Here is a 27,325-nt window from a genome sequence, read left to right as displayed (position 1 = left end):
GAATGACCTGAGAACAAAATGTGGGAAACAGAATTGTGTTAACTAGAAATTAAAACTTACTACTCGTATGCTTTATTACCATTATCTACCTTCCAAGAACTGCACTATTAAAATATGAGAACTTTGGACCCTTCGGTACATTTTGAAGTTTAGAATTTATGCATTTATGTCTTGAAAATGTTAAATCCTTATACTTTCCTATAAAGTTCATTGCTATTGTACTACTGATTACTACTAAGTGTGCAGACTCGCAAGTCAACATAGTTGCAAATATTTTGCATAATAGTGTTTAAAATTTTATTTAGACAGTTCAGTCCCACCCCGCTCTGTCAAGTTTCTTCTTCAGATGAAATTTTGTTACGTGAAAAATCTCAAGTCTGTCTGAAAAAAAACCAAAAAACCTTGAGTATGACTTTTATGCTCTTGTTCCATCCGTCTTCCTGACTGACAAAGTTCTTAGAAATCTGTCTGCTTCACTTCCTCATCTCACTACAATTTCACTTTAATCCTCAAATTTAACCTTTTAGCTGAAGTGATTCTCTCAGTGGTCACCTTTTGACTACCAAATCCAGTGGGTGTGTTTCTTAATACTTCTGTTTAACCCCTGTAACACTTGTTATCAATCATTTACTCATTAAAACTCTACATGACCTGTTGTGGGGTTTTTTGTTGTTGTTGTTCTCTGTTTCTTCGGATGGCTTCTTTTACCTCTCCACCATTGTTTAAGGCAGTCCCTATGGTTCTTCCCCTTAGGTCTCTAGGCTTTGTCCCTGAACTATCTTCGTGACCCCATGACTTCAATCAGCCTTGGTTTCTCACTTAATCTCTAATAACCCATGTAATCAAATCTAAATTCTTCTCCCTTGCCCCCAAGAATTAGCTGTTCCATTCCTTCCTAATTTTGTTATTGCATCACTCTCTCTCTCTGTGCAGTCATCTCATGGTAATCTGATTTCTCTGTCTTTTCCTCTGTGTACAGTTGACCCTTGAACAACATGGGCTTGAACTGCAAGGGTCCACTTACACACATATTTTTCAACAAATACGTACCACAGTACTATACAATCCGTTGTTGGTTGAATCTAAGAGTGTGGAACCTTTCATATGGAGGGCCGGAGGGCCAAGTGTAAAGTTACAAGTGGATTTTCACCAGCGTGGAGGTCAGCGCTTCTAACCCCCATGTTGTTCACGCATGAACTCTACAATATATCATGAGATTTTCTTGAGTTGACCCCAGAAGTGTTTGTCTACTCCTCTTGTTACAGTAGATGTTCACAGTCATAGTAGATGTTCATCTCACCTAGACTCTTACAATAGCATAAAATGTTCTAGGCTGCCTGCAGTCCTCTGCCCCTACCCCCAATTCCAGCCCATTTTGTTACCACCAGGTTAACCTTTCTAAGACACATATGGTTGCTACTCTTCTTAGAAATATTCCATGGCTCCAAAGAGCCTTTAAGATGTGGCCCTTCCTTTCCAGCCTTATCTACTATAATCTCTTCCATTTGATGTACTCAATTTTCAGCTTTACCAGATGGCAGTACTTGCCATTTCCTTTGTGTACTTTTAAAATGCTTTGCCTTTGCTGGGGAAAATCTCTGCCTCGTATACAACATGGTGAAATCTTACTTCTCTCTTCAAAACTCCAGTTAAACATCATCTCTTCTGTGTATCTTTTACTGACCTCATCTGCTCCAACTGTCCCCTCACCTCACAGCTGATATAGATCCAATTATTTCCTCTGCTTCTTGTGTCCTTTCTTCACATCATCAACATATTTGTTAAGTGTATGTCAGGTTCTAGCTAAACCATGAGTTAGAAGTTACAAATTTTCTTTATCCCTTTGTGTCCCCAATACCTAATATATAGCACACTTGGTGTTCAGTAAATATTTGAAGGAAGAAAAGTTGAACCTTAACTTTATTGGGGTGGAAAAACAAATTATGTAGGTTTCTATAATTTAAAAAGTCCATCTCTGACTTAATTCGTAATGTAATTCTAGAATTGCAACAGAAAAAAGTGGAAAAAATTAGATCAGTGGGCACTATAAAGAGAGAAAGTTTCTATTTTGTACTTACTACAGCCTTATATATAAAGTTTAAGAAGCTACCTACTAGATATCTAGGCCCATTGGGCAATGTGGAGAGAGTAAGTTTTGTAAAGATAATTATACCTATAAAACTTGTTCAACTTTTTTCCCTTCAACTAGAGAGACACTGAAAATTATTACAAATTAAGGATAAATTTTAACTATACCTAAAATGATAAAAATAGCAAATATAATTTTTAAATTATTTTTTATTTTTGGCTGTGTTGGGTCTTTGTTGCTGCACATGGGCTTTCTCTAGTTGCGGCTAGCGGGGGCTACTCTTCGTTGTGGTGCGTGGGTTTCTCATTGTGGCCTCTCTTGTTGCAGAGCACGGGCTCTAGGCGCGTGGGCTTCAGTATCTGTGGCTCATGGGCTCAGTAGTTGTGGCTCGCGGGCTCTAGAGCATGGGCTCAGTAGTTGTGGCACACGGGCTTAGTTGCTCCGTGGCATGTGGGATCTTCCCAGACCAGGGCTTGAACCTGGGTCCCCTGCATTGGCAGGCGGATTCTTAACCACTGCGCTACCAGGGAAGCCCAGCAAATATAATGTAAGAAGCATCTTAATATCTCATAGTCTGAAGCAGAATTTAACTATTCCTAAGTCATATTTGGCAAGATAAAGTCTGGTTATCTGGTTGTCAGAGAGGCATTCTGATTAAGCTTGTGTTGTTCTCCCTATTGATACTATAAATAAACATTCAAAAATTGAAAATATTGAAGCAAGATGATAACATGCACTAGTTTTCTTTGTCTTTATTCTGTTACTGGAGTGGGACAAGGACATACAGGTGGCATATTTTCACAGACAAAGTTCTGTAAAGCCACTTCACTGGGATGATATGCTGAGGGCATTTGTAGCAGTACAGCTGTGGGTCATTAAAGGGGGATAGTACACTTGTATAATGTTGAGAAATTTCTTCACTAGTCTGTATTTCTCATCTATAAAATAGGGGGTAATACCTATTCTGTTAATTGGTGGTGAAAATTAATGACAGCACATGCCAAATGCTTATCTAGCACATTGCTTGGCATATCATAGACACTACAAATGTTAGCTTCTGATCCTGGAATTAACATAGTAAAAAGAAGAGTTAGAAGAGCTGTGTGCTGGGTCACTCTAATCATTTCACATCTTCTTCACATCACTTCTATGTATTCCTGTCTCTAATTTTGGGCACAGGATAGGCATCTGGCAAGAGGAAAAAGTTGCATCAAGGGGTCAAAGGCAAGGTATGGTGGAGGTAGGACATCAAAAACGGACTTCTTTCTAGTTCACTATTTTGCTCAGGGATGGCAATTCAAAATCATGTCACAGACTCTTTTCCTTATATAAGTGAATTACAAATTTGTGTTTGTAGTATATAGATTATAGTGGTAGTAAATTTGCTTTATGGTATAGGATTACCAGTATGGTTACAGTATGATTGGCTAACTTTAATACAGGGCAAGCAAAATGAAAGTAAAATATTGAAGTGCAGATCCCTCTCAAGCTTTTAATCCAGTGTTGTCTTTATCTAGCATCTGATAACTGGTATCTTCTGTTGATGCTTTTCTGTTTTTTTTTTTTTTTTCTTCTATAGGAAACCTATATTTGTGGAAATAGCATTTGGAGTTAAACTTCTCCACTTACCAATGACCATGGGCTAATTTCATTTCATTTACCTGGGCTTTAGTTTTTCTATCATGAGGAGGTTTTTTGTTTTTTTCCTGTGTACCTTCTTTATCTAAGTCATGAATTCTAAGGACACCAATAATACTTTGAGGAAGAGTGATGCTTACTCTGCAAACATGATCAATCAAGGTTAAAGGAAACCCCTTTGTTTAATGTAATGCTAAAAGAACTCTGATAATTTTCCTCTCAATAGAGAGAAATAACTTTTCTTTATGATGCAGGTGCATAGTAATATGCCTGCCCCTATCTGAAAATGGCTCTATGGTTTCCTCTCCTTTTTTTGCCATCACTTCTGTTCATTAATATCAGTTCCTCTTATTTGCTGCACTGTGAACAAGCAAAGTAGAAACCAGACGACCAAATTCTAAGGTTAATAACTCTTAAAATTACAGTAAGCTGTAGCCACGGATGGATCTCTACTCCTTGAAGCTTTATGCAACTATTTTTCTTAATGCTTGGAAGCGCTCCGTTGGTGGATTTGTGGTCATGTTTCATGTGGTAATGGATGGTGCCACCACATCTGGTCTCTGTGTTCATGAAATGTTGAATAAGTCATGGTTCCTTTCAATATTTCCTACTTTTCATATTTTTAATTGCTATAAAAAGTGATTTTGTCCACATGTTGCTTTTACTCAATTTTTTTTTTTATAAATTTGTTTATTTTTGGCTGCGTTGGGTCTTTGTTGCTGCATGTGGGCTTTCTCTAGTTGCAGCGAGCGGGGCTCCTCTTTGTTGCGGTGCGCAGGCTCTAGGCATGCAGTCTTCAGTAGTTGTGGCATGTGGGCTCAGTAGTTGTGGCTCGCAGGCTCTAGAGTGCAGGCTCAGTAGTTGTGGCGCACAGGCTTAGTTGTTCCGTGGCATGTGGGATCTTCCCGAACCAGGGCTTGAACCTGTGTCCCCTGCACTGGCAGGCAGATTCTTAACCACTGCGCCACCAGGAAAGCCCTTACTCAGACTTTTTGATAAGTATTTGCCCAAACCAGTTTAAGTTACTTCTTCTCTGTGTTGACCTGGAAATTAATGACTTCACTAAAACCTTTCAAATTTAAGTTTCTTTCTTTTTTTTTTTTTTTTTTTAAGTTTCTTTCTTAAGGCAGAATGTGTTCTTTTTATAAACACCATCAGTAAACATCTCTATTATAAAGGAGGTATCCTATAGCTAAAACCAAGGGGAAGATATTTTTCTGTAATACTTATTGTTTATGTATTATTACATTAGTTTTGCTTTTTCCGTCTGTAAGCATAATTTCTCTTATGTCTCTCATTACTTACTGTTCTAAAGTAGGCTGTGATATTGTGATTTATAATAAGAAATATGTATCTAATCTTCATCCCTGTTCCTGGCATAGGAATCAGACACCCTTGGAATTTCCTAAGTGATAAGTGTGATTAAGGTGTCTTTTGAGCTTATGTTAATGAGGAGGCTCTTGGAAAGCTAGGTAACCTACGGATTGGGGCTGGTTGCCAGGGGAACCAACCTAGTGATTAAAGAGTTGAAACTTTCAGTCCCCCTCTCCCCACCAGGGCTGGAGATTGAATTCAATCACCAATGGCTAATGATTTAATTAATCATGCCTATGTAATCAAGTTTCCATAAAATACCAAAAGGACAAGGTTCAGAAAGCTTCTAGGTTGGTGAACATGAGGAGATGGGGAAAGAGTGGTGTACCCAGAGAGCATGGAAGCTCTGCACCCCTTCCTCATACCTTGCCTTATGAATCTCTTCCATCTGGCTGTTCCTGAGTTAATATCCTCTTATAATAAACTGGTGTTCTAGTAAGTAAAATGTTTCTCTGAGTTATGTGAGCTGCTCTAGCAAATTAATCAAATTCAAGGAGAGGGTCATGGGAACCTCCATTCTAGAGGCGGTAGGTCAGAAGCAAGGTGACAACCTGAATTTGTGCCTGGCATCTGAAGTTGCAGAGGGGGTGGGGGGCACGTGCAGTTTTCTGGGATTGAACCCTTAACTTGTGATCTGATGCTATCTCCAGATAGTGTCAGAACTGAGTTAATTCCTTGGTGATGTAGGGAAAAAACATACACCTCTGGTGTCCGAATCGGGGAGGCACGCATCAGTAACTTACTGCTGCTTCAGGTTGCTTATTTAGTGTGGCAGTATACCAAGTTAAGTAAGAAGAGTTCTACTTCCTGGGACTCTTTCAGATACTATTACAATTGATTGATCCTCATGTGTGAACAAGTTGGTTATTGTGTTGCCTTTTACATATAATTCTTACCGAACTTCTCTCTCTTTTCCTTGGAGACCAGTCCCACATTTCCTCTTAGTAATGTCATATAGAATTTCTGCTTTTGCTTGTTTCATGGCCTAGCTCAGGGGTCAGGAAACTACTGCCAATAGGCCATATTTAGGCCACTACCTGCTTTTTTTATAGCCTGTAAGGCAAGAAAGGTTTTTACAGTTTTAAATGGTTGAAACAAAAATCAAAAGAATAATATGTTGTGATATGTGGCAATCATACAAAATTTAAATTTCATTGTCCACAAATAGTTTTATTGGGACATAGCCATAGTCTATGGCTGCTTTCTCACCACAATAGCCGAGTTGTGACAGAAACCATATGGCCCACAAAACTTTAAGTATTTACTATATAGCCCTTTACAGAAGTATTTTGCTCACTCCTGGCCTAGCTGATTGTTTGCATGTGGTGCTGTTCCTTCTTTTCTCTGTGAGAGATTATACTTAGATGATACTTTCACAAATACAGGTTTTCCTAAACTACAAAACCCTCCTATCTGGTTTCTCACAGAGATTACAGCTTTCTTCTGCTTTGAATGTATTAATAATAGATTCCAGTGACCAAATAGTTTAGATCTCTCAATTAAATTAGGAATACCTGATCAAGTCTTGGAACATTATGTTCCCCATATTAACTATCCTTCTTAATCCTATTTTTACATACCCCAAATACTAATATATACCAATTATAAGACAGGGAAATATTTGTAACTGATCAGTTTGTTACTTATTTACCCTACCTCTGTAGTTTCAAACAAAGAGTTAAGCAGTATTAATTTGTAGTGTTGTGGCTGAAACTTTGTCATATTATCTGTCTTTACAGAGGAGAACTAGACCAAAATGCTATATTTAAGCAATCCTCTCAAGTATTAGCAACCAGAAACCACTTTTTTGTTAGATATTTTTTAAATGAACAAAATAGTACTTTAGATACTCCCAAAGCTAAGTGAGGGCTGTATAGGGCAAGAACATCACCCTGACCCTGCTTTAGGGTTATAAGACACTTAAGACCCTTTGGAATTCTTGTAAGTACTGCCACCTACACTTCACTGGAATTGGTTAAGTACCCTCGTAGGGTGATCTATAATTTTTCAAACCAGGACACTTCTAAGAATGCAAGGGGAACTAACTCCCTGAGACCCCAGGACAATAGGCATAAACTGGACTTTCCTGACATAACTGGGATGTATAGTTCCCCTAACATTAGAAAGAGGCAAGCTTCTGCTCTGTTTTAATATGCTACCTCTAATTTATTTGTTTCAAATTGAAGGCAGAGGTAACAACGAACTCAGCCTAGATAAAAAACTGTCTAGGGCTTCCCTGATGGTGCAGTGGTTAAGAATCTGCCTGCCAATGCGGGAAACATGGGTTCGAGCCCTGGTCCGGGAAGATCCCACATGCTGCGGAGCAACTAAGCCCGTGCACAACTACTGAGCCTGCGCTCTAGAGCCCGCGAGCCACAACTACTGAAGCCCGCAGGCCTAGAGCCTGTGCTCCGCAACAAGAGAAGCCACCACAATGAGAAGCCCGCGCACTGCAACGCAGAGTAGCCCCCGCTCGCCCCAACTAGAGAAAGCTCGCGCACAGCAACGAAGACCCAAAGCAGTCAAAAAAAAAAAAAAAACTAAAAACTGTCGAACTCTCAGATTCTTTCTGAATGTAAACATGAAGTGGTACCCCTAATTATTTCAGTAACTGTTTTTCCTTCATAATCGAGAAGCACTATTTACTTTGGTAGTAGTGGGGCCATGATATATTAAACTTCTACCCAAATATGTAGATTAAAGGCTTTATATTTACTTTAAATGTTGATCACATACTTAAAACAGATTATTCAATAGTCAAGTAGAAAAATAAGATCCAAAACAAACTTTATTTACATAGGACAATAAGGGTACTAATAACTCAAATATTGAATAATTAAGTTTTGGGTTGACTAGAAGTCCACGATTCACCAAGACTACTTTATGGAAGCAGTATAAAATTACATTTGATATTTTTCTCAGTTCTCTGGCACTCTTCAAGCTTGCAAGGATTCAGAACACTTTAATGATAGCTTGTTGAACAGCAATAAAATGAGATGATGTCCTTAGCAGTCAGTCTCTCACAAAAAAGACGTTATATCCAAGCTCTATCAAAGCCCCAGCCAGTAAGGCCCATAAAGGAATGAAGACATAGGACAGATTCATGGTAGTAAACTGTTCCAGTTTAGCACAGAGTGCAAGGCAGAAGGCTAATTTAAGTAACATTGCAATGAGGTACCAGGCTTTTTTTTTAATATTGTGCGATCCATGTCGAGGGTCAAAGCCAGACTTACATCGCCCAGCCATTTTCACAATCAGCATGACAAGAAGGATAGTATCAAATATCCAGACTGGAATAAATATGAGGAACCAGTTCCAAGGTGCCTTCTCATCCAGTTTCAACACCAACATGATCAAGAAGAGTAATGTGAAAAGCCAGGTGAGTAGTACTCTCTGAGCCAAGGACATTCTCATTTAAACAGTTTAAAGAGGCTGTTGCAGAGTCGAAAGAAGGGAAATATACCCTAAGAGAAGGAAAAAAAGTCAAGATTGTTTTGATACCAGAAAAAAAAATTTCTATTCCTGGTTTACAAAGCTGGCTCTTTCCCACTCACAGATTTCCTAATTTTGAAAACATTCTACCAGTCTTACTTTCATCATCTATAAAACCTGTAGCCATCTTTGACAACATATCCATCACCCCTTGTAGCTGTGACAAAATACAATTTTTAGTATATCCACTGGGTGTAAGCTCTATTCAAAATGTCTCAAGAACAGTCTGCTCCTTTTCATTGCTGTCACACAAGTCCAGACACTCATGATCTTTTTCCTGCACCTAAGAGATGTTCTTAACCCCTTTTTGTACACTTGCACACCTATTCATTTTCATTCAATTTCAAGGAATACTAAGAAAAAGCATTCAAAATCAAAGTGAAAAAGGAAGGGGTGGTATCAAGCCAAGAGAGGAGAGTATTAATAAGAAGGAAACAGTTAATAAAAAATTAAGACATTAAGTAGAATTATGATTTTAAAGAGGTCATTGGGTTAAATAATATAGAACACATTGATAACACTGGATTTTCACATAGCTTAATCTATGGGTCTTGGATATTTTAAATCAAATTTTCTCAAAGGTCTTACAAATACCTGTTTTCTTAGTCTAAAAATTTGTTTTTTAATAATACTTATATTTTTGGTTTGTGGTATCGATCATGCTTTTTTATTACTTGCTATCCAATAATCAAAACCACTTTAAAAACTTTTGATGTTTTGTGATTTAATTGGGGCTATTTCTTATAGTCCTATTTTGTCTTACTGATCTATATTTCTGTTTTGTACTAGTACTGTATGACTGTTACTGGATATGTTCTAATATCTGAGAGGTCTAGTACCTATTTACCATTTTCTTTTCCAGAATATTTTCTACTATTTTGACCTTCCATGTTTTTCAATGCTAAAATCACTAATTCTTAAAAACTTGGAATTTTGATAGGAATGCATTCATCTATAATACTTAGGTATAAGCACTTATTTAATCTTCACATATAAGTTTACAGTATGTTCCATACTTACTCAAGTTTTTTTATCAACCTTGTGACCATTTGGAAAAGGGTAAATAGAATGGGAAATCAGAAGCCAGGCTGCACGAAGTTGGGTGAGGAGTTAACAGAAGATAATGAAATGCAAAGTTGACAACATTTTATTGCTTTGAAGCATTTGGAGAAAAGAAGATGAAAGGTCAGACATACAATAAGGATGACAAAGGAAGGATCAAGAAGAAATTTTCAGTAAAGGAGGAATCTAAGTATGATTATAAACAGAGGGAAATAAGCCACTGGGCAGTGACAGACTGAGGATGAGAGAGGACACTTGATGGCAACAGGAAAAGATCAGAAGGTAATGGGGATGGTAACAAAAGCATGGGTGATAGGAGTAAAAATGCAGGAAGATAAAAAACAGGGAAAAGGTGAGGAAACTGGCTAGATAAGTCAAATGCCCTAGACTATCATGTTTAAGTAATTATATTTTAGAACTAACTTTGATTGCTACATCTCTACTACTTCAAACAGTGGGTGGCTGTCATGGTGCAAGAGTATATATCTGTTTTATTTCAATAGTGACCTATGAGTCTCCTAGCTCCCTTCTTTCCCTTATACCCATCTGCCTGCACTCAACTTGTTTACTTGGCTGGCAGATACTTCATACTGCAGTATGAAAAACAGATGCTTTTGCTCCCAGGAAGGCATTTTCCGTGCTGGTCTCCTTTCCCGGCCAGAGGCTGCCATAGTGGAATGTGGGACTGACTTTGGAAGAAGAGGTGGAGAGGTACATACTGATTAGTAACTACAGATGGGTTTCACACTGTAAATTGAATTTGCTCAATTCCCATTTCCAATCGATCTGGCTATTTTTATGGACTTTTAAAAGGTTTACGATAATACAGTTGCTTAAACGTAACTTTTCCATCAGCCAGCCACTGGATGAGTCAAGCTTCATTTTTTCTGTAAAGAACTGAGTAGCAATTGGTCATAGGAAGGGAGCTGCATTCAACACAGGTACTTGAAGACTGGAGGTGAAAAGGCTGCAAAGAACACAGTCTTGTGGCTACAAGTTCTATTATGTGGGATGCAACAAACTTTTGTATGCACTTTTACTAAAATGCCCTCGATTGGGAAGCACTCTGTTGATATTTAAATGACACTTGAAGGATTATGGATGCTGGGATTCAGTGATGACCTACAACTCCGATTTCATTAATTTATTAATAAATCTCCGTTAACTTATTATATTTGTTTCCTACTAGTACTCTTCTTTCTTCTTAAAGAAGGGCGGTGGGGTGCGGGGCAGGGTGGAGGGAGCTGCATACTCCAAAACAAAAATTTGTTCAACTAAAGTATTTCTCATTTGAGGTGGTTATTTCTTGCACCTGCAAGATAGTTAAGTATATGCTTCCTTATCCATTGTTAAAACCTGCGCTTCCCCTAAATGGCAATCTAAAGGCCCCTGCCCACAGTTCAGCGTCTCGGTACCAGGTGTGTGGACTCGATCATTTGTCCATGGTGCTTGCCACACCATCTCCCATTTCCCTTCTCTCGCGACTGCCAGTACACTTCCCAGTGAACTCGCCCCATCCCGAAGACAGTTTTGCTTAATGGGCCCCCAATACAGAACTATTCTAAACAATGAGTCACTTTCTAAAGGTTCCTGCTGCAACAGCCTTGGCCAACCTGACCATCCTTCAAAGGAACAGCGTTCTGCTTACACTTACCTGATTTTCGGGCCTACTTGTCTCAGAACTTCAGGGCGTTCCTAAACTATCCTTGCCCTTCGTCTTCGAATGCCGATGGTCCGCCAGCGGTGCCCTATCCGGACTCCCCCCATTCTGCACTGTGGGACCAGTACATTCTGGCGTTGAACGCAGTTCTTGTACGATATGATCCACAATGCAAACAGAATCCTGGTGCCAAGAGGTGTATGTGCGTTTGGGACCGGGAGTGTGAGGGGGTGAGGGGATGAGGGGCGGCGACACGGCCCACGGAAGCATCGGGAGGCCAGGGCACCGGGGGGTGGGAGGCGCGGGGGGCGAGTGCACTTCGGAGGATGCCGGCTCATTGGAGCCCCGGACTCACCTGGCAGCGCCGCTGGCTGGAGAGCGCAGAGGGGCGCGAAGATTAGGAAATTCGCCAGTTTGGATCCTTGGCCTTTTCCACGCTTTTTCCCCCATTAAATCCAGAACCCGTCACATGATAATCAAGAAGAAGATCTCAGTTCCGCCTCTCCCAACAACCACAGTGGAAGCGCTCTCAGGTCTACCTCGGGGCCGCGCCCACATCCGGGGCAGGGTCTCACCGCCCTGGGCCTATCCTATAGGTAGAGAGAACGCCAATCTGTGTTCAGAGGACCCCTTCCCTGCGGTAATTGGACCATTTGGCCGCCAGTGCAAACCAACCGACTTTTCCGTGCGATCGGGTTTGTCAAAAAGGCGGCAATAAAAAAAGCCAGTAGGCCCGCCTCTCTACCGCTACGGGCTAGGAGGAAAGTCAGTCTAAGCATAGCCGGGAGTGTCCGTGGTTCCATTGGGTCCACAGATGCCAATCAGACTTGCCAGCGTTGGGCCCCGCCTCCGCGGGGCGCCCCACCCCTCCTCTCGCTCTCCCAGCCAGAGCGCGGAGACTGCAGGCTCCGGCGCAAAATCCTGCGGGAGAGGGGGTGGGGCGACGGTTCTGGAGGTAGCGCGCCGGAGGGTTGCTTCGTTGTGGCTCGTCAGGCTCCCGTGGCGGCGGCGGCGTTTGCCTCGGTGTCTCCCGCGCGCACTCCAGCCGCCTCCTAGCGGCGCGGCGCCCTTTCCTACGGTAAGAGCCGGCATCACCTCCGCGCTGAGGCGGGCCGCGTGGAGGTCGTTGGGTTCTGACAGAAGCGGAGGATGAAGCTGGACGAGGCAGGAGAAGAGCGGCGCGTGGGATGGAGGTGGGGGGTCTGGGGGCAACGCGTCGTCCTCCCCGCCTGTGACTTCCTCGGCAGCCGCCGGCACCTGCGCTCCGGGATACTATCATTTGGCCGGTGGCGGAGCCTCAGCCTCCCTCCTCCCGAACCCGCGCTGTCCTCGAGCCTTGATGGTGATGGGCCGAAGCCCAGCGCCGCCTCCCGCCCCTCCGTCCCCTCCCAAGGCCCCTCTCCTTCGCTTCCTTCCCCTAGCGCTCTTTTTTGGGCGCGTCGGGTCCTGGAGGGAGTGCGGGGTCATCGGGTGGCCGAGCCGGGGTCGGCGGGGAGCGGCCAGCTAGCAGCCGGAGGAGCGGGCTCGGGAGGAGGGGGCGACTCTGCGCGCGCTGGACGCCGACTGGAGGGGGTCGCTGCCCTGCTCCCACTGAGCGGGCAACAGTTTAGTTTTCTGATTCCAGCACTGACTGCGGAGCTGGCGCTGAAATCCTTGGCATGGGCCTTAAAGGGATATTTCTTGTCTGGAAACAATGCCGCGGTCCATCAGCGTGCTTCACCTTTTTTTATTTTTATCTGCCTGATGTTGACAGCCAGTGTTCTGGTATTGTTCCTTCGAGTCATGGCTTTCTAAAGCAACACCTCCTTGTAGAACTTCAGAGATTATTCTGTCACTAATCTGTCACCCTTTTAATTTTTAGCCTGGCCAAAAAAAAAATAAAAATAAAAGAAGGACCTGCTTTATAACAACATATACTGTCTAGGGAAGTACAGAATCTGAAACAGTTTATTAATCTCTGTATCTACATACCAAGTAATTTTAAAATTCGTGGTCAATGTGTTAGGTATTTTGTTATTCACACTTGCTCACTTTGTGAATGGTATATTCTGCTTACTTTGAGATTAGTTTGTTATTTATGGTACTTTGATTTTATAGCTTTTGTTTAGCTTTAGCCAACTAGGCATTTGAAGATTTTTCTTTTTTTTTCCCCTTTGAGACTGTGGCTATAGCCTTAGTGTTTGCTCTTGTTTCTAGGGATAATGTATTTTTAAAAACTTTTTTTCTCCAAAACTGGGCTTTTTCGTAGATTTTTAAAATTTTAAGGGGAAATTCTGATAATTTGGAAACTAGGCACTTTAGCCTAAAGAGCCATAAAATAGCATAACACTATAAAATCCTAACTTTTTGGAGTAAGGGTTGCTAAGTTTAAGGAAATGGGTATCCTCTGTCAGGTGTAGTGGCTTAGCCTCTAGATTCCAGACGAATATGGAGGTGTGGGGAGAATGAGCCATGCCTGAGACCAGACACAGGTGGTTCGAGGAGTGTTTTCTTGCAGGGGAAATAGCCTTCCTCCCACACAGGTTAGTTGTCTTCCTGCATCAGGTAGTATTAAGTTAGGTGGTAGTAAAGTAGGAAGTGTCTGTGTTCCAATTTTCAAACTTGCTGGTAGGGCTTGAAAATGTGGTGAGCAAATAAAATATAGTATACAGTGGGGGCACTCTTGCATAGTGAAGCCTCCAATAATAAACTTTTTTTGAGTCCAAACTGGCACTGGACAGTTGGCCCTAAAAGTCAAGTAAGCGACCTGAGCAGTTTTTAAAACATGTACCTTTTTGGCTAGTCCATTTCATTCAAAATTGCCAGGAAATTTTTTTTTAAGTTTTTATTGGAATATAGTTGATTTGCAGTGTTGTGTTAGTTTCAGGTGTACAGCAAAGTGAATCAGTTATACATATATCCACTCTTTTTTAGATTCTTTTCCCATATAGACCATTACAGAGTATTGAGTAGAGTTCCCTGTGGTACATAATAGGTCCTTATTAGTTATCTATTTTATATATAGTAGTGTGTATATGTCAATCCCAATCTTCCAATATACACCCCCCCACCCCCCTGGTAACCATAAGTTTGTTTTCTACATCTGTAACTCTGTTTCTCTTTTGTAGATAAGTTCATTTGTACCCTTTTTTAAGATTCCACATATAAGCGATATCATGTGATATTTGTCTTTCTTTGTCTGACTTAACTTCACTAAGTACGATAATCTCTAGGTCCATCCATGTCGCTGCAAATGGCATTACTTCATTCTTTATTATGGCTGAGTAATATCAAAATTATAAGGAATTTGTATTGAAAAAGGCTACACTAGACTGAGCCAAAGAAAATTTAGGGTAGCATGTAGGAAAAGATTAGGATTGTCTATGTTACCTCATTTAATCCTTTTAATCCTAGGAGGTAGCTACTGTGATTACTGTCATCCCATGAGTTAATGTAGGTTAACTCATGTGTTCAAGATTTCTCAGCTAATAAGTTGGTGGAGGTGGAATTCACATCTAATCAATCTGAATACAAAGCCTGTATTCCAAGCTGTTGTGCTTTCCCATCACAGTAAAAATGGCTTTGTAGAGATTTGGTTGAAGGAGACTAATCAATGGAAAATAATGCTGCAAAACCATAAACTGAATATTCAGTAACACTTTGAGATCATTGTATAATAGGCCCTGTTGAGTGTTGCTGGGATGTAAGGATGGAGTCACCTTCCCTGTCTTTGAGGAACATCCCTTTAGAGGGAGAGAGAGATATTTGAACGAATAATGGTAACACAATGCAATATATACTATAAGAGCGTGCCGTAGAGTGTGTGGTTTCATGGAAAGAGAATTCAGTTGAATTTCAGACAGACCAGCGTTTGAATTCCTGTTTTGCTTTGTGACCTTGAACGTGATACCAAACCTTTTTCATCTTTAGTTTCCTTATCTGTTAAGTGGAGAGAATAATGCTTCAAAGGGGAGTATTAGTATTAAACAAAATATGTAAAGTATTGTCACATTGGTAAGCCCTGAATAAAGAAGAAGGAACAAATAAATTGAACAGAGTTGAGAAGGGGTTGGAGGTTTAGCAGGGAGCTATCTTTGGAACCTAAAAGTGTGACTGATAATTTTGACTAGTGGGGAGGGAAGGCATCAAACACAGAACACACAGAACTGGAGGCAGGAGAACCGGAATATGGATTGTTGAGGGAATGGCGAGTAATTGTGGCTCTGTATAGAAAGTATTTTTGAAGGCCAAATTTAAATGATAATTGTATAGAAATGTGGCTGGGCAATTTTAGTGGTTATAAATTACATACTTAGATACTGAAATTATAGGAATAGCTCAAGAGTTTGTGCATTGTTACATTTTAATTTAATATTTACCTTTGAATACTTATTTTCCTTACTGTCAGTTAAAACTTCATTTCCAAACATGTTCAGGCAAGCAACTATTTCATTATTTCATTGGGATACTTCATTCTAAGCTGTAAAAGAAGAGTAAGGCAATTGCACCAAATTTGTGGGATGTATTTTGGGATTATTTAAAAAAGAAGAAGAATCTTGGGAATTCCCTGGAGGTCCAATGGTTAGGACTCTGCGCTTCCACTGCAGGGGCCCTGGGTTCAATCCCTAGTTGAGAACTAAGATCTGCAGGACGCATGACTTGGCCAAAAAAATAAAAATAAAGATAAAATAAAGTAAGGTAAAGTAAAGAAAAAGCGTCTTAGGTGATTGATTGCCTTCCCTTAACCACCCCCCCTTACCTACTCTGTTGCCATATAGAGTCAATATTGCAAACTACCCTTTGCATATGTATACCCTTTGACTGTCTTTTCTGAACTGAAACTTGAGATGTGACTGTTGGACAGAATGTTTTAAATTGGGACTGTACTTGAAAAATCTGAGAAAAAGTCCCATGGTTATGTCTTCCCCTCAGGTTAGCACAGAACCGTAAATACTCACATTGGATTTATCTATTTATTTATTTATTTTTAACATCTTTATTGGAGTATAATTGCTTTACAATGTTTCATTAGTTTCTGCTGTATAACAAAGTGAATCAGCTATACGTATACATATATTGCCATATCTCCTCCCTCTTGCGTTTCCCTCCCACCCTCCCTATCCCACCCCTCTAGGTGGTCACAAAGCACCAAGCTGATCTCCCTGTGCTATGCAGCTGCTTCCCACTAGCTATCTGTTTTACATTTGGTACTGTGTATATGTCAGTGCTACTCTTTCACTTTGTCCCAGCTTACCCTTCCCTCTCCCCATGTCCTCAAGTCCATTCTCTACGTTTGCGTCTTTATTCCTGTCCTGCCCTTAGGTTCATCAGAACCATTTTTTTATAGATTCCATATATATCACATTGGATTTATAAATGTGGATCACTTTATAACCAGAATCATATGACTAAGTTGAAAATATTAAATGACATTTAGGAAAGCTGCATTTTTAGTCCAACTTGTTAGCTTCATGTAAATTGCTAAAATGACACAAAATAACAGAGGTGAGTTTTCAGATGAGAAAAAAAAATTGCTTCCTAGAACAGGTAATTTTAGAGGACTAGGAAAGAAAATATGCTGGACTTCATTTTGAACAGGAACTGAAGCAGGAAATGGCCGTGGCTGAACCACAACCTGATAATAATCGTAACATGATTAAATTTGACATTTAATGAGAGGAAGTAAAGGCAAAAAAGTGTACTGTATGCAGCTTTCCAGTTTCAGAAACAGTAGGGGAAGGGACTATTAAAAGTGTATCTACAGAAAGTTTGAAGACATGTAGTAGGCATACATGTTTGTTGCATGAATGAAAGCACCTTAGTCGTATATTCAGTAAAAGGTCTCTTACAGGTAACAAAAAGCTTATGAAAGTTACATGGCACAAGTTTTGGTGCTCTACAGACCTAGGTTCAAGTTTCAATTCTACAGTCCACCAGTTTTCTAACTTTGGGCTCATTATGTAATCTTTTTAAATTTTATTTATTTATTATTTTTGGCTGCGTTGGGTCTTTGTTGCTGCGCACTGGGCTACTCTTTGTTGTGGTGCGTGGGCTTCTCATTGCGGTGGCTTTTCTTGTTGAGGAGCATGGGCTCTAGGCGCGTGGGCTTCAGTAGTTGCGGCACGCAGGCTTCAGTAGTTCTGGCTCTTGGGCTCTAGAGGGCAAGCTCAGTAGTTGTGGCTCGCGGGCTCTAGCGCGCAGGCTCAGTAGGTGTGGCGCACGGGCTTAGTTGCTCCGCGGCATGTGGGATCTTCCCGGACCAGGGCTCGAACCCGTGTCCCCTTCACTGGCAGGCGGATTCTTAACCATTGCGCCACCAGGGAGGCCCCTCATTATGTAATCTTTTTGATGTTCAGTTTTATTTAATCATAAAATGGGATATCTACTTTGCAAGATTTTGAAAACTAAATGAGCTAATATATGTGAAGCACTTGATTCATTGCCTGGCTTATAAGACTTGCTCAAAAAAAAAAAAAAGGTTGCTGGAATTGTTCAACTAAGTTGAACAGGTATACTTTTTAAAAAATACAATTCTCAAATAGAGTAAGGAAAGGCAGAAAATGGCAAACAAAGAAAACCTTAAAAGGAGGCAATGGATGTTATATAGGTAACAGGGAGTGTTGAATAAAGAATTGAATCATTGCAGCCACATACAACAAAAAAAGGGAAAAGATAGGGAGAGAGCTTCACATTCTCAAATTGTTTTCTGAAGAAAGGAGATCAGACTCATTAAACCTAATAGAGCAAATAAATGGGGTTTTGCTCTTCTAAATGACAGTAAAAAGATCACTGAAATTGGGTCTCTTGTAATGTGAATTAAGTATATGGGGAAAGGGACTTATCTTCTCAACTCTTTTAACTACCTTCTTACTCCTCAAGTTCTTTTAACAGAGAAAAGCCATTGTGCAGTTAATTGTACAGTTATAGAGAAGGCTTTAATTGCAGGTAATCCTGGTAGATAGAGCAGCTTAATTTACACAGATTCCCTAAATGTTGATTCTATGTATTATCACATTGCCTACCAATCTACCTTTTGGTCACTGAATGTCTAAATGTACCATATGTTGAAAAATTAAACATATCTTCTTGTTCTCCTCTTGCATTTCCTGTTCTAATGAATGGTTCTTCTGATGTTCAAGCCAAGAATCATGGAACATCCTTACTCTTTTACTCCCCATACCTTTCATGTACAGTCCATCACTGCATCTGGTTATTCTCTCTACTAGTTATCTATCTTTTAATCATGCCCTATCCCAACACCTATCCCAAGTCAAAATAAAAATGCTCATTGCCCACAACTAGAGAAAGCCCGCGTGCAGCAACGAAGACCCAATGCAGCCAAAGAAAAAGTTAAATTAATAAATAAATAAATTTTAAAAATGCTCATTGCCACTGACTTATTTCATGCCCTCATCATTTCATTATTGTCACTAGTCTCTACTTTTTTTTTCGGCCGTACAGCATATGGGATCTTAGTTCCCGCACCAGGGATGGAATGTGTGCCCCCTGCAGTGGAAGCATAGAGTCTTAACCACTGGCCCTTCAGGGAAGTCCCAGGTCTCTTTACTTTTAATTTAGCCTTGTACTAACCAGTTCTCTACACAGCTTCCTTCCAGAATGATTTTGTTGAAATACTAACATAACCATATCAAACTTATATATCCGTAGTGCCTGCACATGATAGTTAATAAATACTTGATCTCTCCATGTACCTTAAACTTAAGACAATATTAAATGACTTGCATACTTATGCCTGGAGTTTTCTTTATGGGAAAGATTTTAACTACAAATTCAATTTCTTTAATAGACAAAGGGCTTTTTATTTATTTCTTTTTGAGTGAGCATCTATCATTTGTATCTTTCAAGGAATTTGTCAATATAATCTAAGTTGTTAAATTCATGGGCATAAAATTGTTCATAATATTCCTTTATTATCTTTTTAATATCTGTAAGATTTGTAGCAATGTCCCCTTTCTCATTCCTGACTGTAAATTTGTGTATTTTCTCATTTTTTTCCTGTTCAGTCTGACAAGAAGTTTGTCTGTTTTATTGATATTCTCAAAGAACCAGGTTTTGGTTTTCTTTATTGATTTTGTGTTCTCAATTTCAATGATTTCTATTCTTTATTATTTCTATTTTGCTATTTACTTTGCATTTTATTTGCTCATGATTTGCTAGAATCTTAAAATGTAAACTTAATTTGTTAATTTATTGTCTTCTAGTATAAATGTTTAATGCTATAAAATTCCCTTCTAAATAGTGCTTTGGTGGCATCTCACAAGTGTTGATATGTCGTGTTCACATTTTTGTTCAATTCAAAAATCCTTGCTGATTTTGTGATTTCTTTGTTGACTCTATTGGTTATTTAAAGGTATGTACACAAGTCTTCCAATATTTGGGGATTTTTCAGATGTTGATTTCTGATTTAATTTCACTGTGGTCAGAGAACATACGTTGTGTGATTTGAATCGTTTTGAATTTATTGAGACTTGTTTTATGGCCCAGAATATAGTCTCTCTTGGTAAATGATTCATGTGTACTTGAAAAGAATGTTGGGTGGAGTGTTCTATAAATGTCAGATTAAGTTGATTGATAGAGTTTTTCAGATCTTCTCTATCCTTACATATTTTATGTCTGCTCGTTCTCTCAATTTTTTAAAATAATTTTATTTATTTATTTATTTATGGCTGTGTCAGGTCTGAGTCGTGGCACGTGGGATCTTTGTTGCGGCAGGCGGGCTTCTCTCTAGTTGTGGTGTGTTCCAGAACGTGCGGGCTCAGTAGTTGCGGTGCACAGGCTCTGTAGTTGTGGTGCACAGGCTCCAGAGCGTGTGGGCTCTGTAGTTGTGACACGCAGGCTCAGTAGTTGCAGCGCATGGGCATAGTTGCTCTGCGGCATGTGGGATCTTAGTTCCCTGACCAGGGATTGAACCTGCGCCCCCTGCATTGGAAGCACACAGTCTTAACCACTGGACCACCAGGGAAGTCCTGCAAGTGTTAAATTAGACCATTGATGCTGACAACTTAAAACTATGATCTTAAAAGAAAATTCAGTTTAATACAAAGAAACTCAAGAAGAAAATCTCAGGACCCTTGATCAGAAGTTTTGATGCCTGTCATACTACTCTGGTGTACACAAAGGTTCAAGTAAGGCTGAGAAAGAAGAATTGTTTCCTTTTCCCTTTGAAGACATGATCCAAGAAATAGAGGAATTTGCACATTCTATAGCAACTAGCTATCCATCCATACACTGCCAATAAATGACTCCTTACGTTAGTAACTAACCACGTTTTAAAAGCCTTGGCCAATGTTACAAAAACAGAACATTTAGAGTAATATTTATGAATACAAGCATAATTGTTTTTTTGCCTTCTCTAAATAATAATCTTTGAAATGCTAAAAGTGAGTTCCAGCTGTGGTTCTTTTCTGGTGTGGGGAGCTGCAGGTGCACATGGGATGGTCTATTGATTTACCTTCTCAAAGTATTCTTTGGAAGCCGTCGGATGGGGCTTGATTGTAGGAGAATCTGGTGTCCAGTTGGCTGGGAAGACTTCTCCATGGGTTTCCACAAACTAAAATGCCTTCACCAAGCGGAGGGTCTCTTCCATGCTTCAGCCCACTGGGAGATCATTGACGCTCAAATGCTTGATGACTCGTTGGGGTCAATTATGAAGAGACGTCGTAGTGCAAGGCCGGGACCTGCTAAAAGCACACCGTAGTCTTGGGAAATCTGTTTAGTCAAATCTGACAAGAGCGTGATTTGTATGTGGCCTAAACCGCCATTCTTCCTTGGTGTGTTTATCCAGGCCAGGTGGGCGAAGTGGGAAACCACTGACACTGTAACGATTTCACAGTTCACATCGTGAAATTCATTTGCTTTGTCACTGAAAGCAATAATTTCTGTAGGACACACAAAGGTGAAATCCAAAGGATAGAAGAAGAGCCCTAAATATTTCCCCTTAAAGTCATCAAGGCTTATTTCTTTGAACTCTCCATTGACAACAGCTGTACCCTTAAAATAGGGCACATGCTGGGTGACGGCAGGGGCATGGTATGAGGAACTGGTGCTAAAGGCGAACTTTGCTTGACCAGAGCCAGACACAATGCATTTGTCAAGCATGTTCTTCAAGAAGCAGCAGGCCTAAGGGATGCAGCAGAAATGCCCCAAGAGATGGGACTCACATGTTGGACAAGCGAAGTCCGGAGCAACCTTCCTGCCATGGCCGCCATCTTCAGGGTGCACGGGACCTGTGGGGCAGATGGAGAAGCAGAGAGTTGAAAAAATATTTTTTGACTTTATTTTTGAAATATATTTTTGCTGGGTATAGAATTTTAGATTGACACTTTTTTTCTTTCAGGACTTTAATGATACTGCACCACTGTCTTCTCATTGCATTTTTCCAATATGAAATCTACTGTTATCCTTATTTCTTTATATTGAAAGTGGTTTTTTTTTCCCCCTGGCTGCTTTTTAAGATGATCTCTTTACCATTGGTTTTAAGCACTTTTATTATGATGTGCCTACAATGTGTTTTATGCTTCTTATGCTTGGGGTTTGTTGAGCTTCTTGGTTTGTTGATTTACCATTTTCATCAGATGTAGAAAAAATTTGTCCATTATTTCTTCAAATAGTTTTTCTGTTTCTTCACTCTCTCCTCTCATTCTGGTACTCCAGTTACGCATATATTATGCCACTTGATATTGTCCCACAGCTAACTGATGCTTTGTTCATTTTTTTAAAATCTTTTTTTCACTCCTTGTTTCAACTTGGATAATGTCTCCTGCTCTGTCCTCAAGATTAGTAATCTTTTCTTCTTTTCAGTTTCTGATCTGCTGTTATCTCATCCAGTGTATTTTTCTTTTTAGACATTTTATTTTTCATTTCTGTAAGTTTGATTTGAATTTTGTCTGTATCTTACATATTTCTCCTTTACATGTTCAATCTTTCTTCTGTCTTTTTAAAAAAATATTTATTTATTTATCTGGTTGCGCCCGGTCTTGGTTGTGGCAGGCAGGCTCCTTAGTTGCGGCTCGCTGGCTTCTTAGTTGCAGCACATGGGCTTTTTAGTTGTGGCATGCAAACTCTTAGTCGTGGCATGTATGTGGGATCTAGTTCCCTGACCAAGGATTGAACCCGGGCCCCCTGCATTGGGAGCATGGAGTCTTATCCACTGTGCCACCAGGGAAGTCCCTCTTCTCCTTTCTTGAATACTGTTGAACTTTGAATGATGTGGGCGTTAGGGGTGCTGACCGTTCACACAGTCGAAAATCTGTGTGTAACTTTATAGTTGGCCCTCCACATCCCCGGTTCTGCATCTGCAGATTCAACCAATCATAGATCATGTAGTACTGTAGTATGTTTTTATTTTTTTAAAAATCTGTGTATAAGTGGAACTGCACAGTTCAGACTGTTGTTCAAGGGTCAGCTGTATATGTAGAGTCTATACTAGCTGAGTTTTCAAAAATTTGTGGTAAAAAATACATAACAAAATTTACCATCTTAATAATTTTTTAAGTATATAGATCAGTAGTGTTAATTACATTAATATTGTTGTGAAACAGCTCTCCAGAACTTCTTCATCTTGCAAATCTGAAACTCTGTATCCGTTCAACAACAACTACTCTTTACTCCTTTGCCCATTCCCTGGAAGACATTCTTCTGTTTTCTGTCTCTATGAATTCAACTATGCTAGGTACCTCAAATAAATGGAATAATACAGCCTTGGTCTTTTTGTGACTGGCTTATTTCACTTAGTGTAATATCCTCAAGATTCATCCATGTTGTGGCATGTGGCAGGATTTCCTTTAAGGCTGAGTAATATTCTATTGTATAATTTTCTTTATTCATTCACCCATTGGTGGACATGTGGGTTACTTTAATCTCTTTGCTATTGTGAATAGTGCTTCTGTGAACATGGGTATGCAGATATGTCTGCAAGACCATGCTTTCACTCCTTTTGGGTATATACCCAGAAGTGAGATTGCTGGATCATATTGTAGTTCTATTTTCAATTTTTTGAGAAACTTCCTATTATTTTCTGTAGAGATTGCACCACTTCACCATTGCACTAACAGTGCACAAGGGTTCCAATTTTTTCACATCATTGTTAACACTCGTTATTTTCTGTTTTGTTGATAGTAGCTGTCATAATGGGTATAAAGTGATATCTCATTATTGTTTTAATTTGCATTTTCCTAATGATTAGCGATGTTGAGCATCTTTTCATGTGCTTGCTGACCATTTGTACATCATTTTTGGAGAAATGTCTATTCAAGTCATTTGCCCTTTTTTAAATTGAGGTATTTGATATTTTGTTGTTAAGTTGTAGTTCTTTATATATTCTGGATATTAACCCCTTATCACATACATAGTTTGCAGATATTTTCTCCCATTCCATAGGTTACCTTTTCACTCTATTGATTGTATCCTTTGATGCACAAAAGTTTTTAAGTTTGATTTAGTCCCGTTTGTGTATTTTTGCTTTTATTTTCTGTGCTTTAGGTGTCACAACCAAATAAATCACTGCCAAGTACAGTGTCATGAAGTTTAACCCTACATTTTCTCCTATGAGTTTTATAGTTTTAGGTTTTACTCTTAGGTCTTTAATCCATTTTGAGTTAATTTTTGTATGTGGTATAAGATAAGGATCCACCTTCATTCTTTTGCATGTGGATATCCATTTTTCTGCACACAAGTTGTTGAAGAGGCTGTCCTTTCCCCATTGAGTGGGGTCTTAGCATTCTTGTCAAAGATTATTTGACCATATATGCAAGGGTTTATTCCTGTACTCTGTTCTGTCCCATTGGTCTATTTGTCCTTATGCCAGTACTATGCTGTTTTGATTACCATAACTTTGTAATATGTTTTGACATCAGAAAGTGTGACTCCTCCAATCTGTTGTTCTTTTACAAAATTATTTTGGCTACCTGGGGTCCCTCAAGATTCCATATGAATTTCAGGATGAATTTTTCTGTTTCTTCAAAAAATGCCATTGGAATTTTGATAGAGATTGCATTGAATCTGTAGATTGCTTTGGGTATGGACATCTTAATAATATTAAGTCTTCCAATCATGAACATGGGTTTCTTTCCATTTGTGTGTGTGTGCACGCATGTGTGTGAATGTATACATATACATACACATAAGGTGTATGTACACATGCACAGTATTTTGTATATAATAGCTGTTTTAATCATAGCACTTTTGTCATTTCTGGGTTCGCTTCTTGTAACTGATTTTTCTCCTCATTATGGATCGTATTTTCCTTTTTCTTTGAATGCCTGCTAAGTTTTGTTTGGATGCCAGACATTGTGAATTTTGTTGTTTGGGGCTGTCTTTTCTTTGTATTTTTATAAATATTTTGACCTTTGTTTTGGGACACAGTTATGTTACTTTGAAACAGTTCTTCAAGGCATGCTTTTAAAGCTTTGTTAGATGAGTCCTGAGCATCCTTTAGTACAAGGCTAATTTAGCCTTATTACTGGGGCACTGCCCTTCTCAGTATTCTAGCTATTGCCCATTATTACAGGATTTCTCCACTCTGGCTGTGAACTCTTACCATCCCTGTGTGAACTTTGGTAATTGTTATGCCTGCTCCTTTCTGGTGGTTCTATTCCTGGCTTTAGGTAGTTTCTCTTCATAAGTGTGCTGATCAACAATACTCAGCTGAAGACTCAGTGGGAATCCCCTGCAAAGCTCCAGAGCTCTTCTTGTGCTCTTCTCTCCTCTCTGGTACTTTGCCCTGAGAACTCTAGTTGTTTTGGTGTCCTTGAACGCTCAAATCCGTCCTCTCAACTTGGGGAGACTGTCAGGCTCTGGTTTTCCCCTCCTAGCACTGTGTCCTGGAAACTCTACAGGCAGTACTATTAGGAAATAATAGGGCTCACTTTTTTGTTTCCTTTTTCAAAGATTATTGTCTTGCACAGCCTGTTGTCCAGTGTCTGAAAAGATTTCACATATTTTGTCCTTTTTTAGTTTTAAAGGTGGGAGGGGGAATTCCCTGACGGTCCAGTGGTGAGGACTGTGTGCTTCCACTGCAGAGGGCTGGATTTGATCCCTGGTGGGGGAACTAAGATCCTGCAAGATGCATGGTACAGCCAAAAAATAAAAATAAAAGGTGGGAGGATTAATCTGGTCCCTGATACTCCATCGTGGCTAGAAGTGGAAACCCCTCTTCGTTAAATTTTAAAGTAATACTTTAAAATACATAAAGTACCATTTTTAGTATTGTTTTAATTAAAACCCATGATTTTAGAATGTATTAGCTTTGGATAGCAAGAACCAAAGTATACCGTATGTTTTGACTGGATAAACGTGTTTATGTTCAGCTTCCTCAGCATTCCTGTTGCCCTTGAAACAAATGTAGGAATGTATGGTGAGTCAAAAGGAAAGCAACTAATTGCATTTTCTTCTTTTTAAAACCCAATTCTCATTGAAAGAAAATGTGAGAGAGTGAAAAACATGGCTATATTATTACTAGGGCAAATTAATGAGACGTAAGTATTAATATTTATCTAAAGGTGTAATAATTCAGATTTTATCATCATTGGAAAATATTTGCCACAAAGACTAAAAATACTGCTATGATCCAAAAATACCTTTTATATTTTGAGAGGTCAGTGTAACTTAACTTTGGAAATAATAGGTATTAAAGGTTGTTAAAAATCTCTGTAGAGGAAATGGAGTTAAGATGTTAGAAGAGTATGTCTAAAAATGTCTCCTCATTGATCATAGGCAACTGAAATGGCCTTTTTCTTTCGATGGAGGTGAATTATGTAAATTGGTAAAATCAAAACATAGTCAGTTTTCTTTTGTCTACCGTGTACGTCCCTTTCACTGCAACCACACTACATGAGAAAATAAACTTAATTATAAAAGGAAGGCTTTATGTGTATTAAGTTGATAGTGTGTATGTAGAAAATTAACATGAGAAAGGAGGTATTTTAAAACTGAATTAAAAATTACTATAGTTATTTTCTTCTTTTTTTATTTTGACAAATTTGACTTTGAAAAGTTACAAGAATTTCTGTGTACACTTCAGAGATTAACCAAATATTAAACATTTTACTACATTTGCTTTATCCTTATTTTTATATATACAGATATACGTTACTTTTTTCCTGACTCATTTGAGTCTTGATACTCCTTTAACTATGTGAACCTCAGTTTTATTTCCTAAAAACAAGGTCATTCTCCTGCGTAAGCAAAGTATGATGATCAAAAATCAGGAAATTAACTTTGATACAATAGTATTATCTAATCTTCAAATATTATTCACATTTCACCAATTGTCACAATACTGTCCATTATGGCAAGAAAAAATCCAGGATCACATCCTGCCTTTAGTTGTCATGTCTCTCTAATTTACTTTAAGCTGGAATAGTTGTAGAGCTATGTTTATATGTCATGATATTGACATTTTTTAAAGTGTTGAGGCCAGTTATTTTGCTGAATGTCCTTCAATTTTAGTTCGGTTGATTTTTTTCTCAAGACTAGAGTCAGGTTATATACTTTTGGCAGGAATATCACAGACATAATATTCTTTCCAGTACATTATATCAAGAAGCAAATGCTGCAGTGTCTCCTATTACTGATGATGATAACTTTGATCATTTAGTTAAGAAGGTATCTGCCAGGTTTCTCCAAAGCTAAGTCATTATTTCACTCCTTGTAACTATTAAGTACCTTGTGGAAAGATACTTTGATTATGTAAATATCCTGTTACTCTCAAACTTACCCATTGGCTTTAATATCTATTGATGATTATTGTACAAATCAGTTTTCAAGATGGTTGCTTAAAAGTTCTCATCACAAGGGAAAAACTATGTAACTATGTGAGGTGATGGTTGTTAACTTATTGCGGTAATCATTTTGCAGTATATACATATGTCAAATCATTATGTTCTACGACTTAAACTTATGCAGTGTTATGTCAATTATATCTCACTAACACTGGGGAAAAATGATGGTTCCCAAATAGTGATTTTTTTTTTTTTCCAGTTCACCAATTTCTTCTGTGTTTATTAGCTGGC

General features: G+C 39.1%; 3 protein-coding genes across 5 annotated transcripts in view; 1 reads left to right on the top strand and 2 right to left on the bottom strand.

Moving 5' to 3' along the window:
• Positions 1-7,902: 7,902 nt before the first annotated feature.
• On the bottom strand, positions 7,903-12,622 carry TMEM60 (transmembrane protein 60). 3 transcript variants are annotated; one of them, XM_059934092.1, is made up of 3 exons: positions 11,671-12,064; positions 11,310-11,498; positions 7,903-8,565 (listed from the first exon to the last, which is right to left on the bottom strand). In XM_059934092.1, exon 3 carries the CDS (start codon positions 8,513-8,515, stop codon positions 8,114-8,116), a length of 402 nt encoding a protein of 133 aa, XP_059790075.1. In that variant the 5' UTR covers positions 8,516-8,565; positions 11,310-11,498; positions 11,671-12,064; the 3' UTR covers positions 7,903-8,113. The 3 variants fall into 3 exon arrangements, with proteins under 3 accessions (XP_059790075.1, XP_059790072.1, XP_059790071.1); XM_059934089.1 differs by lacking the exon at positions 11,310-11,498 and having other exon boundaries at positions 11,671-12,051; XM_059934088.1 differs by lacking the exon at positions 7,903-8,565 and having other exon boundaries at positions 11,313-11,498; positions 11,671-12,622.
• Positions 12,305-27,325, top strand: part of PHTF2 (putative homeodomain transcription factor 2) — a 125,414-nt gene continuing 110,393 nt past the window's right edge. The window contains exon 1 of the mRNA XM_059934085.1: positions 12,305-12,393. The gene's annotated coding sequence lies outside the window, so the exon portion shown is untranslated. The remainder of the gene's footprint in view (positions 12,394-27,325) is intronic.
• On the bottom strand, positions 20,537-21,523 carry LOC132371583 (thioredoxin-dependent peroxide reductase, mitochondrial-like). The gene is given in 3 exon segments (XM_059932871.1): positions 20,537-20,808; positions 20,974-21,391; positions 21,394-21,523. Coding segments are annotated over 3 exon segments (594 nt in total). The 3' UTR covers positions 20,537-20,762.

This window comes from Balaenoptera ricei, chromosome 9, assembly GCF_028023285.1.
Source record: "Balaenoptera ricei isolate mBalRic1 chromosome 9, mBalRic1.hap2, whole genome shotgun sequence".
Taxonomy (NCBI): Eukaryota; Metazoa; Chordata; class Mammalia; order Artiodactyla; family Balaenopteridae; genus Balaenoptera; species Balaenoptera ricei.
This window is presented reverse-complemented; position numbering and strand designations above follow the sequence as displayed.

Coding starts and splice junctions, on each gene's coding strand:
- TMEM60 (XM_059934088.1), bottom strand. CDS start 12,594: ATGATAGTATCCCGGAGCGCAGGTGCCGGCGGCTGCCGAGGAAGTCAC.